Here is a 12,972-nt window from a genome sequence, read left to right on the forward strand (position 1 = left end):
CATTTGGAGAAGAAAGAAGGAGAGACCTAAATCTGGGGGAAGTCTGACCTGCTTGTAGGCGAGGTGTCCCCCATGTGGGTGAAGTCGCAGGCAGAGAAGTTAGCCTTTGATACTGCAGAAGATAGCACCATAGCTCCCACTGACTGGCGTGGTGCGTCCATTGGGGCGTAGGGGCGTAGCCCCACTAAGCCCCATGGACCCACCGCGTCGCCACTAAACCACATACAATTTTTTTAAAATCGCGCTACCTGCCGGCCGGGAATCCGGGAGACACCCGACTTTCCCGGAGTGCGCAGGGGGGGGGGGGGGGGGGCCTGATGGGCCTGCTAAAGCTGCGCATGTCGACTTTTGGGCACATACATGCCCGCGCATGCGCAGATTGTTTCCCCCCTGATTTTCCCTTTAGAAAGAGGACATGGGGGCGGGCGGCAGCCCCCGGGGTTGTACAGGGCGACTGGGCGAGCAGTTATGGTGCCCCCCCAGCCAATCCTGGCTGGGGGGGCACCATACAGCGCCAGGATTGGCTGGTCAATACCTAGCCCGGGTACATAACCCCCTGTCTGGGGGGCCAGAGCTCTCTCCCTCCCTCGTACTGCGGCCTCTGTTTGTTTATGGGGTTCGTTTGATGGAAGACTTGACCTCAGACCTGACCTGACCGGACCCAGGAAGGAATACTTGAGAGGGCGACACTGCGACAGTCAAGTCCCGAAGGAACCGCGCGGCCAGGGAGACCCGGCGTTCACACCAGCTCAGGTATGATCAGAGTGCTATGAAGGAACATTGTTTACTAGACGGGTTCACTGTAGTAGTGTAGTGTACACGGAAAGTGAAATCCGACCTTGAGAAATATAGATGCTGAGTGATTTTTATTTATTAAATTATGCCGCAGTAGCAATCGCCAGTTAGGCAGCACAGGTTTGCTTATGAAATGTGGAGAAACAAAAGTAAATACCTGATTAACTCATTAAAGAAACACTATAGGAAGTAACGTCGTTATGCACGCGCTTGGAATAGCGGTTTTTGGCGCGCTGCTACAAATGAGTCTAGCTTTGTCGGCAATGTAACTGCTAATGACTCGTTTTGCTGCCCTTATTTAGACTCGTTTTGCTGGCCCTTCTGCCCTCATTTACACTCGTTTTGCTGCCCTTCTGCAACTCGTTTTGCTGCCCTTCTGCCCTCATTTACACTCGTTTTGCTGCCCTTCTGCAACTCGTTTTGCTGCCCTTCTGCCCTCATTTACACTCGTTTTGCTGCCCTTCTGCCCTCATTTACACTCGTTTTGCTGCCCTTCTGCCCTCATTTACACTCGTTTTGCTGCCCTTCTGCAACATTTGTGTTTGTCAGTGTTACATGCAATGTTTATTCCCCAAGATCCCCACCCCTTTATGAATGATGGATGCAGGATGGATGCAGGATGGATGAGTGGATGGATGGATGGATGGGTGGATGCATGAATGAATGATGGATGCAGGATGGATGGGTGGGTGGATGGATGGGTGGATGCATGAATGAATGATGGATGCAGGATGGAGGATGGATGCAGGATGGATGGGTGGATGGATGGATGGATGGATGGGTGAATGCATGAATGATGGATGCAGGATGGATGGGTGGGTGGATGCATGAATGAAAGATGGATGCAGGATGGATGGATGGGTGGGTGGATGCATGAATGAATGCAGGGTGGATGCAGGATGGGTGGGTGGATGGATGGGTGGATGCATAAATGATGGATGCAGGATGAATGGATGGGTGGATGCATGAATGGATGCAGGCTGGATGGGTGGGTGGATGGATGGGTGGGTGCATGAATGAATGATGGATGCAGGATGGATGGGTGGGTGGATGCATGAATGAATGATGGATGCAGGATGGATGGGTGGGTGGATGGATGGGTGGATGCATGAATGAATGATGGATGCAGGATGGATGGATGGATGGGTGGATGCATGAATGGATGCAGGATGGATGATGGATGGGTGGATGGATGGATGGGTGGATGCATGAATGAATGATGTATGGATGCAGGATGGGTGGGTGGGTGGGTGGATGCATGAATGATGTATGGATGGATGCAAGGTGGTTCCAGCTCGCTTGCTGCGCTCGCTGTGGTGCAATATGCAAATTAGTTTACGCCCACCACTTTCAAATGTCACTAGCCGCCCCTGCCCACTGACCTGGCCCCGCATAATACAATGCAATATCCGTATCCTGTTACTGTCCCTCAAACCCTGTCCATGCAGGGCTAACACTCTCGCCCTCTGACCTTGCTGCTTGTGCAATCAAGACATGCTGAGTGGTGCTGAGGACTCTAATGAACAATGTGGACATTCTCAGAGTACTCAGATATTCCTTTTTTATTGACTCTGAAAGGTATCATACATATAGTCATATCCATGACTTATTCATTCATTATACAATATCAATTATTGTCACATAGTCTGGACTAACGCTTGTTACACATGTGAGTTCCAGAGAAGACGGCAATTTCCAGAATATATATACAGTTTATTAAAAGAAAAGAAAAAAAGAAGACGAACCAAGAGAAGAATGGAGAAATAATGCATGAAAGCGTTTACACAAACTGTATCTATATACATGACCCAACCCCCGATGGCCACTTTGTTATTGGAGCCCATGGTGTCAGGCCCCACCTTTTAGCCTGGTGCCCCTACATTCATTCATATAGGGCCTGTTCATTTATATACAGCTATAAAAACGGGCCAGATATTCTTGAAAGCATGGGGGCATTGGGTCCTTCCATCTAGTTGCAATAAGTAGCCTGAATATAGTAACTGAGATGAATATAATGCTAATCTGGGCTTGGTCCAGCTCGACACTGCTATCATGTCCCACCATCATAAGCGAGGGGGTTAATACCACAGTTTTGCCAAAAATCCTCTCCCAAAACTTTACCAGTTCTATTTTTAGCTAATCAAGCTGTGGAAAACCATAGAACATGTGGATCTCCTCTGCTGGTCCTATCCGAACTCGGATATTTCAATGATAGAATAACGTGTGTAGACGTGGCTATATTTTAAGTTTCTTTTTAGATTGTCATTGTAAAAAGCAGCCTTGTATGTTGATTATATCCTATGAGTTTATAGCTGGCATTACCGTCTGTATTCATGCAAATGGTAACAGTAAAGGAAAGCTGGAAACACAACTGCAGAGATATGCTAGGCCTTAAGAAAAAGATGATCCGTAATGGATAATGTTAAGCACAAACTTCATGACTCTGCTGTGCTTTCATCCCTATTTATTTTGGACCATCTTTAGAGTTCTAATGTACGGGACGTATCAAAACAGAAACTTGTTGCTTTTGCAGTGTCCCTAGAAAGGCTGGAGTTTACTGTAGAACAAATACCACTTCCAAAGGAATGCCGATGAACGCTCAAGAAACCTAAAGTCAGTTAAATGGCAGAAATGTTCTTAGTTGAGAGGAAACACTGGTGTTCCTGACCTGGTGAGGGTGATGGGACCAAAGTCTTAAGTGTGCTCCTCACTTCTTCCATTTACTTGCACTCTGTCCTACATATCAGTTTCTCCTCTCACCTTGCATCTCAAGACCACTGGTAGATGGTGAGTGTGCGTTCTTGTTTTTCCAGCAGTGTTCTACATTCTGCTGTTCTGGGGCAATGCCCAAGTGCAATTTGGAGGACACTTTCTTCTCTCTAATCAGGGTATGGATGACAACAATCGGTATGGATGACAATGACTGCTTGTGGCTGCTGCTTTCTAAGTGCAGCGGCACAAGCTAATTGACCTCCGCCTGTGGGAGGGTATTCTACAACTACTTAAAAAGCATATAGTTGTGCATGACGTATGAGCCTGTGACATTTTGCATATCAGTTATCTCTTTGCGACTTACACATAACTCAGGAGCAGGGGTGTTCAATAGAATATCACTAGCAAAAATATAAGCAGAGAAATTCACGCCGTACACGCCCTCCAGGTCCCTCCGCTCAGTAACCAAATACCTTCTTATGGTCCCCTGAGTCAGGAAAGCCAGGCTGGGTGGGAAGGCATTCTCCCACCTTGGCCCTGTTTACTGGAATCAGCTCCCTACTTACTTGAGACAATGCCCTGACCATCTCCAATTCAGAAAGCACCTTAAGACCATCCTATTCTGACTCTGCTTCTGATTCTGTTCATCAGCTTTTCTTGTTGCATGTGGGGAGCGCAGAGATACCCCTTTGGGGGGTAAATTCAGGCGCTATACAAATAAATAAATAAATACATAAATAAATAAGTAGATTGGAGCTCAGGTTAGCATCTATCTTGAAAGTATTTGTGCAGTGTTTCCAGTTAGACTAATTTCCTAGTTCTTTTAGGGAGGGCTAAATAACATGGCACAGACAGGAATTTATATTAAGGCATTATTTTCAAGAAGCATATCTTTGTTGGTCTACTGAAATTAAATGTTTATATTTATAGACTATCCCTGTGGTCAATAGAGTGCAGTTGATTGAAGATGCTTTCGCCATGGCTCGGTGAGTATTTGTTGTGCAAAATATATTATTATTGACTTGTTTTATCAACAAACATATTTCTTCTCTATAGTGTTTTAAAAAATTCCCTTCTCTCTGGACAGTTATTAAAGCTTTCCTCTCCCTTGCCCTTAGTTTCCCTTTTAATATTTTGTAGCTCTGAAATTGTTTCTTAATTGTAATTGCTTGAAACACACAACCGATTTGAGATAGATCCACATAAAGCTGTGAGTTATCATCAAGATAACATCTGACAAACTAAAAAAACATTTGTCTGACCTGAGAATGTTTGTTGAACATGTTAGTAGTAGGGAACAAGTATAAATAAAGCCATCTAAGGTGTTTTTTTTTAAGTGAAAGTGCTTTGTAATTCACTGGTGAGCATTTGTGTGTATGGCTGTGGGACTGAGGAGTAGGTGAATGATATAGTGGGTGAATTTGAGGACGAATGAATAAGTACATTCCTCGATGAATGATTGGATGAGTGACTCAATGAAGGTATGGGTGAGTGATGCAGTCCATGAAAAAATGGTGGATTGAGTGCATGGCTGCATGAATGGAATGGGTAGGTTTGTGAATGGAAGAGTAAGTGCATGTATGGCTAGATGTGTAGTTGCATGAGTGGATGACTAAGGGTTCTTCACCAGCTATCGACTAAGGTGTCTACCATAAGATGCCCCACACTCTCAGTCCCTGTTAGAAATAGGATTTCTGGTTGGCTAGGGCAAGCACCTAAGCCAGGCAGAAACCACTACTCTAGTCAGGGCAAGAGAGTTACACACCGAAGATAACCGAATCTCACTCCTTTGGTAGCTTGGTAGAAGTAGTCAGGCTTATCCCAGAGGCAATGTGTAAAGCATTTGCGCAACACACTTACACAGCAGCAACATACTAAGCACACCACAAAAGAAACTCCACACAAGGTTATATAAAAGTAGCCTTTGTATTACTCAGAAAACACATCAGAGCATAATCACAAATGTACACCGTGCCACTTGGCACTAGGTTATACTTTACAGGTGATTATATACAGAACAGGGCCAATTGGGCCGCTGTCAGAACTATCAGAACAGGTAAGTAGTAGACAACCAGTAACTACTAGTACAGACACTTTGCATAAATCACATTAGGGATAAGTCACAGTATGCATAAATCATATTAGCAATGAACCTCAGTAAAAAAACTCCCCAGGTGTATACATCAGCTAAGGGCCGTGCGTCCTACCAGCACACCAGGTGCTCACAGGCAAACTGGCCTTCCACGGGGGGCCCGTCTGGGACTTTCCCGAATTGTCCTATGTCCACCAAAAGTAAGGGCTCTATGAGCATGGAGCCTCTACCGTCCCATGCTCTCATGGGGCGAGGGTGTAACTCACTCTTATTCCTAATACGCCTGAAAAGAAATGCCCCCGTTGATGGAGAGACTTCCCTCAGGCCCTTTTCCACCAGAAAAGAACAATGGCCAAAGGGCGGCTGCCCGCTGCTCTGCGGTGCGGCTGCTTCCGTGTAGGCAAGGAGTGAATTCCCCCCCCTCTGGACTACCCCTCATGCCGGGGAGCCTGGGAAGCTTCTCTACACATTCTTCCCTCGCCGACCACACACCCAGGGCTCTCCGCTTCCTGGCTCCTTAACTTCGGGCATCATACGAAGCTCTCTCGACCCCATGGGAGCCCCGCCCACAACCAGGCGTCCTCCGCCTGACTTCCTGCCCTTCTCTATTTCCTTTGGCTGGCACTGCCCACGGTCAGGCACTCCTTTCCTGACTTTCGCCACGGCGCTCGGGCTGGGCTGAACGAAGTAGGAGCCCTCTTCTCGGACTCGGCAACCCGCGATCAGGTCATGCTCTACTCGCCTGACTTCCTTTTCACTGGGGGGCTTCCTTTGGAGTTGCAGCGAACCGTGGCTCCTGTGTCTCAGCCCCTCAGGTCTCCCTCCAACAGCGGGGAAAACCTCCCCCACCACTGAAACACAAGCCCATTCCGGGGGCTTCAGCACACCAGGGCCAGGATCCTGTAGGGTTCCCAGCCCAGTTCAAGGGTCAATAGGCAATTCTGAGGTGCCCAGCCTGCCTCCCACTTGGATACCAGACAGGGAGCTGGCAGTTCTCTTAGTCTTCCCTGGTAGAAAGCGCTCCTCCTATGCTTGAGCCTTCACATTGCCAGAGTCACCAGCAAGGTGGCAGCTGGTAGGCTGGTAGGCCAGCACGCAGGGCCTCTGGGCTGAGGGCAGCAGCTGGACCCCACGCGGTATCTCTGGGCAGTATCACTGTAGTGAGAAGCCAAAATGGCTGTTTGTCACTACCAGGACATGCCACACAGTCAAGGCATTTGGCCTACCTTTTACCTACATTGCATCATGCCCATAGGGCTAGCTAGAGCTTACCTTAAGGGTGATTGATATGTAGTAAAAGGGGAGTCACAGACGTGGCAACCACTTTATGTGCCACGTCACAGCAGCAGTAAACTGCCTTTGCAGGCCCTGAAACTCCAAAGGCCTGAGACAGGTTTGAAAGGCAACTTTGGTGGGTGGCGCAAGCATCTTTGCAAGCCCACCAGTAGCACTTAATTTACTGGCCCTGGGTATATCAGATCCCACGTTACCAGGCCCGGACTGGCCGTTGCGGGCACCGGGCAATACCCCGGTGGGCAGCATGGTTGGGGGCCAGTTTTGGGCCCTGGGGGCCGTTTTTGTTACAGTGCCGAAAATCGACCCTGTAACAAAATAGGCCGAAAACCAGCACTGGCAAAGAGCGCGGTCGCACCCCCAAACCCGGGTGGGTGGGGGGGGGGGGGCTGGCCGAGCGCTTAGCCAGGGCCGGTTTTGGTTCCAGCCCTACACTTTACGAGGAACTGACAGGGAAATCAATTAGGCCAAACAGGTGTAGACCATTCTTACAACGTTTTACCTTAGCGAGCACATGCACTTTACATTGGACAGCAGTGATAAAGTGCCCAGAGTCTTAAAACCACCAACAACAGGTCAGGAAAAATACTAGGAGGAAGGCAAAACGGGCCAAGTCCAACAGTCCCATGCATTTGCTGTAGATGTAGAGATATGGCATTTGTTAACATACTTCTATCATCGAAGTGCAGAAAACCTGCAGCAAAGTGCACTGTCTATCCATAGCACAGTCAGTAGCTGCCCAAGGTTCTGTTCTCTTCCAGAGCAGTGATGTGTGTATGTATGTATGTGTATGCATGTGGTATTTGGGCATCACAAACCTAGACAAAGGCAGTGGAGCACTGTACAGGGTCAAAAGTAAGCATACAATCAACTAGAACGGAGATGTAGCTGTATTCTGGGACCATACGTGTACTGTTACATGCTTTGTGATATATTGTTCTTTAAAGAGGTGTTTGCTAAAATCTTTACTAAATTGGAGCAGTTTGGAGGCGGTCCGGGTGGATATGGGCATGTTGTTTGAAATGCCAGCTGCACATATGGAAATCCATGCTGCCTTGTTTTACACATCTTAGTATCCATTCTGTTGGTACTCTAGCTGCCCATGTCCTGAGAGCCACCAGTAATGATGAGCTTGTCTGCCAGAAAAGCTCATGATAGCTTTGTAAATGATGCAGCTGGGTTTGAAGATGGTGAGTTCTAACAAGGAGAGCCAATAAAGTTCCATCAGGATATTGCTGTTACGTTGCTGTGGGGTTTGATAGGCACAGGGGCATCAGGCGTGGATTCATTAGGTTATGTGCATTTCTGCGTTTAAGTAAGATCATATTTAATTGTGAACAGTTGGGGCAAAGGCAACTTCTTTGCAAGCCAAAAAGATCAATATCCATAACCTGGAATTCAAGTTAGCCCTACAGATTTTTAACCTTCACAGTTTTTTAAATGTTAATGTGAGAATGGATTTTACAATGGCTTGATTAACTGCAAACTGTTCTAAATATTATTGATTGTAATACCACACAGATATTATTAGACTGTTATGAATAATACTGAAGCACATGTATTGGTTTAATTTTATGGTTGTCTTTTCAGAGCTGGATATCTGGAGATTGAGACAGCCCTTGGATTAACAAAGTACCTTGCCAAAGAAGAGGAAATCATTGTATGGCATGCAATCTACCGAAACAGTCCATATACTATAGGTACTTCAGCCTACTATACTGCCCTGCCATTGCTGAAGGTACAACACAGTTTACTTTCCAATCCTTTTCCAAAATTGTATTTGGAGACATATGAATGTCTTTATATCGAGAGCTTTTACATCATGTATCAAATATCAGGAGTCATTGTGCTGCAGGTATCTTTTACTATCTTTACATCGGTAGTACTTTGCTCTGCATGTATGAATGTAATCCAGTTGACTATCTTTAAATCTGCACTCCTTCCCTACCATGCATGAATGGAAATGTATATATATATATATATATATTTATATATATATATATATATATATATGCAATCCATGGTCCCTCGTCGAAGAACCGAGCACACATGCAGGATTGTTTCAGGCAGCAGCTTTAATCGGTAATGGCATGATGCATTTCGGATAATACCTTCGTCAGATGCCCTCCAAGTTCATAGTTGCTGCTGGAATCCAATTCAAATGCTTGCTCCGCTACAATGGGCAGAAGGCTTCAGGTGTTCGTGGCGGGAATTCTGGACAAGGTAAGTACCCTCCCCTAAGTGGGAGGTCCTTTCACTCCTACCAGTTACACCTTCTTCCAAGCATTTCTGTTGCCCCCCACAATCCATCATCTTGCCGCCTCCTAGCTCCTTGGAAAACCTGAAATGGAGCATTCAGTTGTCGGAGAGCGGCGGCGCTGCAGTGTTCCAAGTTCATTGAAAAAGTCCAAGTTTGTTTGCCACTCGTTCTGCAGCACAGCTTATAAGATGGGGCGCCCAGGTGCATAGTGGCAACGCACCAAAACACGCAATCCATGGTCCCTCGTAAAAGAACCGAGCACACACGCAGGATATTACATTTATATATACACACATATATATGTATGTATGTATTTATATGGATATATATCCATATAAATAAATATATATATATTTCGACTCATGGCCCGGCTTAACCATCGCTGACGCAGGTTGGGAGCAAGGGGACCCAGGGAGGCTGAACATCTTCACTGCCGTCTCGTTCACGTGTTTTCCACACAACGCGCCTTTCCCTACAAACTTTGTCCACTGCACCCACAGCCCTCAATACACTGCATTCTGGGAACTGGAGTCCAACTTGGGAGCAGTGGCAGTGCGAACATGTGACTGGGGGCTGAACTTTGAACCTCCAATCGCTGCAAGCAAAGGATACTTTAAGGCGTGGGCGGAGACACTACCAGACACACAGCGGCATCTGACGAAGGCTACAACGCCGAAATGCATCGTGCCTATGGTGTAATCCATTAAAGCTTTCCCTGCTGACCCCTGTTGTGGCCTCTCACCTTCTGTAACCGGAGTGGTGTTTACTTAATGTTTCACACGCCTGCCAGTGGCGTGACAGAGGCCCGGCTCCTTTAATGTGGCAGGAGACTCTGGCACCAGCTGTTCCAGCTTCACCTTGTTATCCAAGGAATTGGACCATCTCCTGCCCGCCTAAGTTGCCGATGACGCCAGGGACCCTGCTAGCAGCAGCTCGCGACTTCATGAGGAGCCGTTTTGCACACCAGCATTTCGACTCATGGCCCGGCTTAACCATCGCTGACGCAGGTTGGGAGCAAGGGGACCCAGGGAGGCTGAACATCTTCACTGCTGTCTGGTTCACGTGTTTTCCACACAACGCGCCTTTCCCTACAAACTTTGTCCACTGCACCCACAGCCCTCAATACACTGCATTCTGGGAACTGGAGTCCAACTTGGGAGCAGTGGCAGTGCGAACATGTGACTGGGGGCTGAACTTTGAACCTCCAATCGCTGCAAGCAAAGGATACTTTAAGGCGTGGGCGGAGACACTACCAGACACACAGCGGCATCTGACGAAGGCTACAACGCCGAAATGCATCGTGCCTATGCTGTAATCCATTAAAGCTTTCCCTGCTGACCCCTGTTGTGGCCTCTCACCTTCTGTAACCGGAGTGGTGTTTACTTAATATATATATATATATATATATATATATATATATATATATATATATATATATATATATATATATATTTGTATTTTCACTAGGAAAAAAAACATTCCAGGAAAATTATAGTTAGGTTCAGATTTCACAAAACCATAGATATTCAGCAGTTATATTTATCTGAGCTATATCTTATGCCCCCGCAATGCATTGCTTATGACCTCCCATATTACATCACTCATGGCGTGGTCAGTGACGTCACTGATGACATCATCCACAGAAGCAATCCCATGCATGAGTATCTGAATGCAGTAGTGGCTGCTACCGACCAGGTGTGGTGGGGCGGGGGCCTGAGGGATAGAGGGGGGAATAATAAGAAAAAGGACTTACCTTTTTACTGCCAACCACTGCCTATTCTTTCTTTGTCCTCCTCTCTGCACGGCAGGAAGCACACCAAACAACCTCCCAGAATCCACTGGTCAATCACATTGCTGCCTTAGCAGCATTTTGATTGGTCTGAGCACCATGGTTTGTTGCTCAGACAGGGGCGGGCAAGCTGTGCATGATCTCCATGCAGGCTGTAATACAATTACCCCTGTGACGCACGGGGAGCCCGACCCGCCCGCCTGGCTTCAGCTGCAAAGCTGAATGTAAAAAACAAAATGATAATAATGAACGTTATTATCATTTTATTTTTTGCATCCAGCTTGCAGCTGAAGCAGTATGGTGACGCTCCTCCGCACTGTCTGAATGGGTCTGTGAGTGACTGTGAGAGTATCTGAGTGGTTTTGTGAGTGGCTGCATGGGTAATCTTGTGAGTGGGTGCATGTTAGAAATGGGGGTCTCTAGTTGGCAATGGTATACACCTTTGTCCAAATAGGGACTCTTTCTTCTAGTCAAGGTAAGAGGCTACACTTCTAAAATAACCCCTGCACACTCCCTTGGTAGCTTGGCACCAGCAGACAGACTTATTTCAGAGGCAGTGTGTAAAGCATTTGTGAACACATATTGTAATACAGTGAAAACACTACAAATGGACATCACACCAGTTTAGAAAAATAAGTAATTTTTACTAGACTTAACACAAGGCCAAATGACAATAATCCACAATACTGTAATCAAAATAAGTCTCTAAAATGGTAGAAATAGCTTAGTTCAATTTTGATTGTATATGGGAAACTTTACTCTCAAAGTACCTAGGATGCGTAACGGAAAACAAACAAAAGGGTCGCAGGGAAGGTGATGCGACATTTCTTACACTCAGGGGAGTGAATGCGTCGGTTCCTTACTACTGCGCAGGGGTGTTGAGGCTCGCTTCCTTACTGTGTGGGGAGTTGATGCACACGGGCTGACCCAGACTCAGCAACCTTAGGCTCACTATACAGGAGACCATTCTCCCAGTAGATCCAATGTGATCCAGGCTGGTCACCTGCTGCCTGGTTTGTGGCCTGTTGCTGCAAACCCCAAAGAGAAGGGCACTTGTCCTGCTCCTCACAGAACTCTTCCCTGGAGGGACCTCCTTCTTGCTGCCAATGGGTCAGCTCAGGCAGGTCTCCCAGTTTAGAAATGTGTTCCCCTGTAGGTTCCAGGGCATCCCCTGAAGGTCTGCCTCCTCCTGGACCGTGGGGACTTCAGGGGCCGGTTTCAGACGCCTCCTACCTCTTCTCCCTAAGGCAGGTATCCCGGCCACTCTCTCAGGCTCCAGGTCCTCTTTAACAACCTTACTGCTGCCATTGACTGAGTGGTCGCACATGCCCACTCAGGCAGACCCAACATCTCCAAATTAGACTTTCTCCCCACCTTAGCCCACGGGAAGCTTTCCAAGTCGTTGTCCAACAGACAGTCCACAGGCATGGCAGGCCTCACAGCTACTTGAAGGGTACCTGAGACCCCCACCCCCTCCACTCAAAGGAAACCTGGGCCACCTCACAGTGGCTCTCTGAGTTGTCAGCGGCAACTACAGGAAAGTATGCATGGGGAATTACCTACTCCTTAGACACCAGCCAACAGCTGACAGCTGTCACACTGGCTCTGGTGTCTCTCAGAGCCTCCACCCTCTGGCCATTGATGGTCACCCACTGCTGGTATTTCTTTGTGTTATCAGGCAGCTGGGTCCTGGGGACCATCTCACAGCCTCCTAGAGAGACAAGGGACATCTTTGCGGGACCCCACTCACCCTGGGCACCCATCTCCTCCCCCAGGGCTACACTAATGGGTGCGATTGTCCCATGCAGGGGACATCTAGTATCATAAGAGCAGTGGCTTACTTGACCAAACTTAAAACAGGTCTTGGGCCCCCTGTGACCAGGCTTATCTGTCGGGGCCCGGCCTTTTTCTCAGGGGGAGATTGGGAATCCTTCCCTTGGTTCCCTTGGGGATTACTTTGGGGCCCTTTGTGGAATTCCCTCTGTTTACCTGTGTCCCTCCCACTCCTCTTCTGGGGACCCTGCCCACATT

General features: G+C 47.4%; 1 protein-coding gene across 1 annotated transcript in view; it reads left to right on the forward strand.

Annotated features, from left to right (window-relative positions):
• Positions 1-12,972, forward strand: part of LVRN (laeverin) — a 648,183-nt gene that overhangs the window by 438,415 nt on the left and 196,796 nt on the right. The window contains exons 13-14 of the mRNA XM_086961059.1: positions 4,438-4,493; positions 8,483-8,630. Coding sequence (XP_086817185.1) covers positions 4,438-4,493; positions 8,483-8,630 — 204 coding nt within the window. The remainder of the gene's footprint in view (positions 1-4,437; positions 4,494-8,482; positions 8,631-12,972) is intronic.

This window comes from Lissotriton vulgaris, chromosome 3_1 (assembly GCF_964263255.1).
Source record: "Lissotriton vulgaris chromosome 3_1, aLisVul1.2, whole genome shotgun sequence".
NCBI classification, from domain to species: Eukaryota; Metazoa; Chordata; class Amphibia; order Caudata; family Salamandridae; genus Lissotriton; species Lissotriton vulgaris.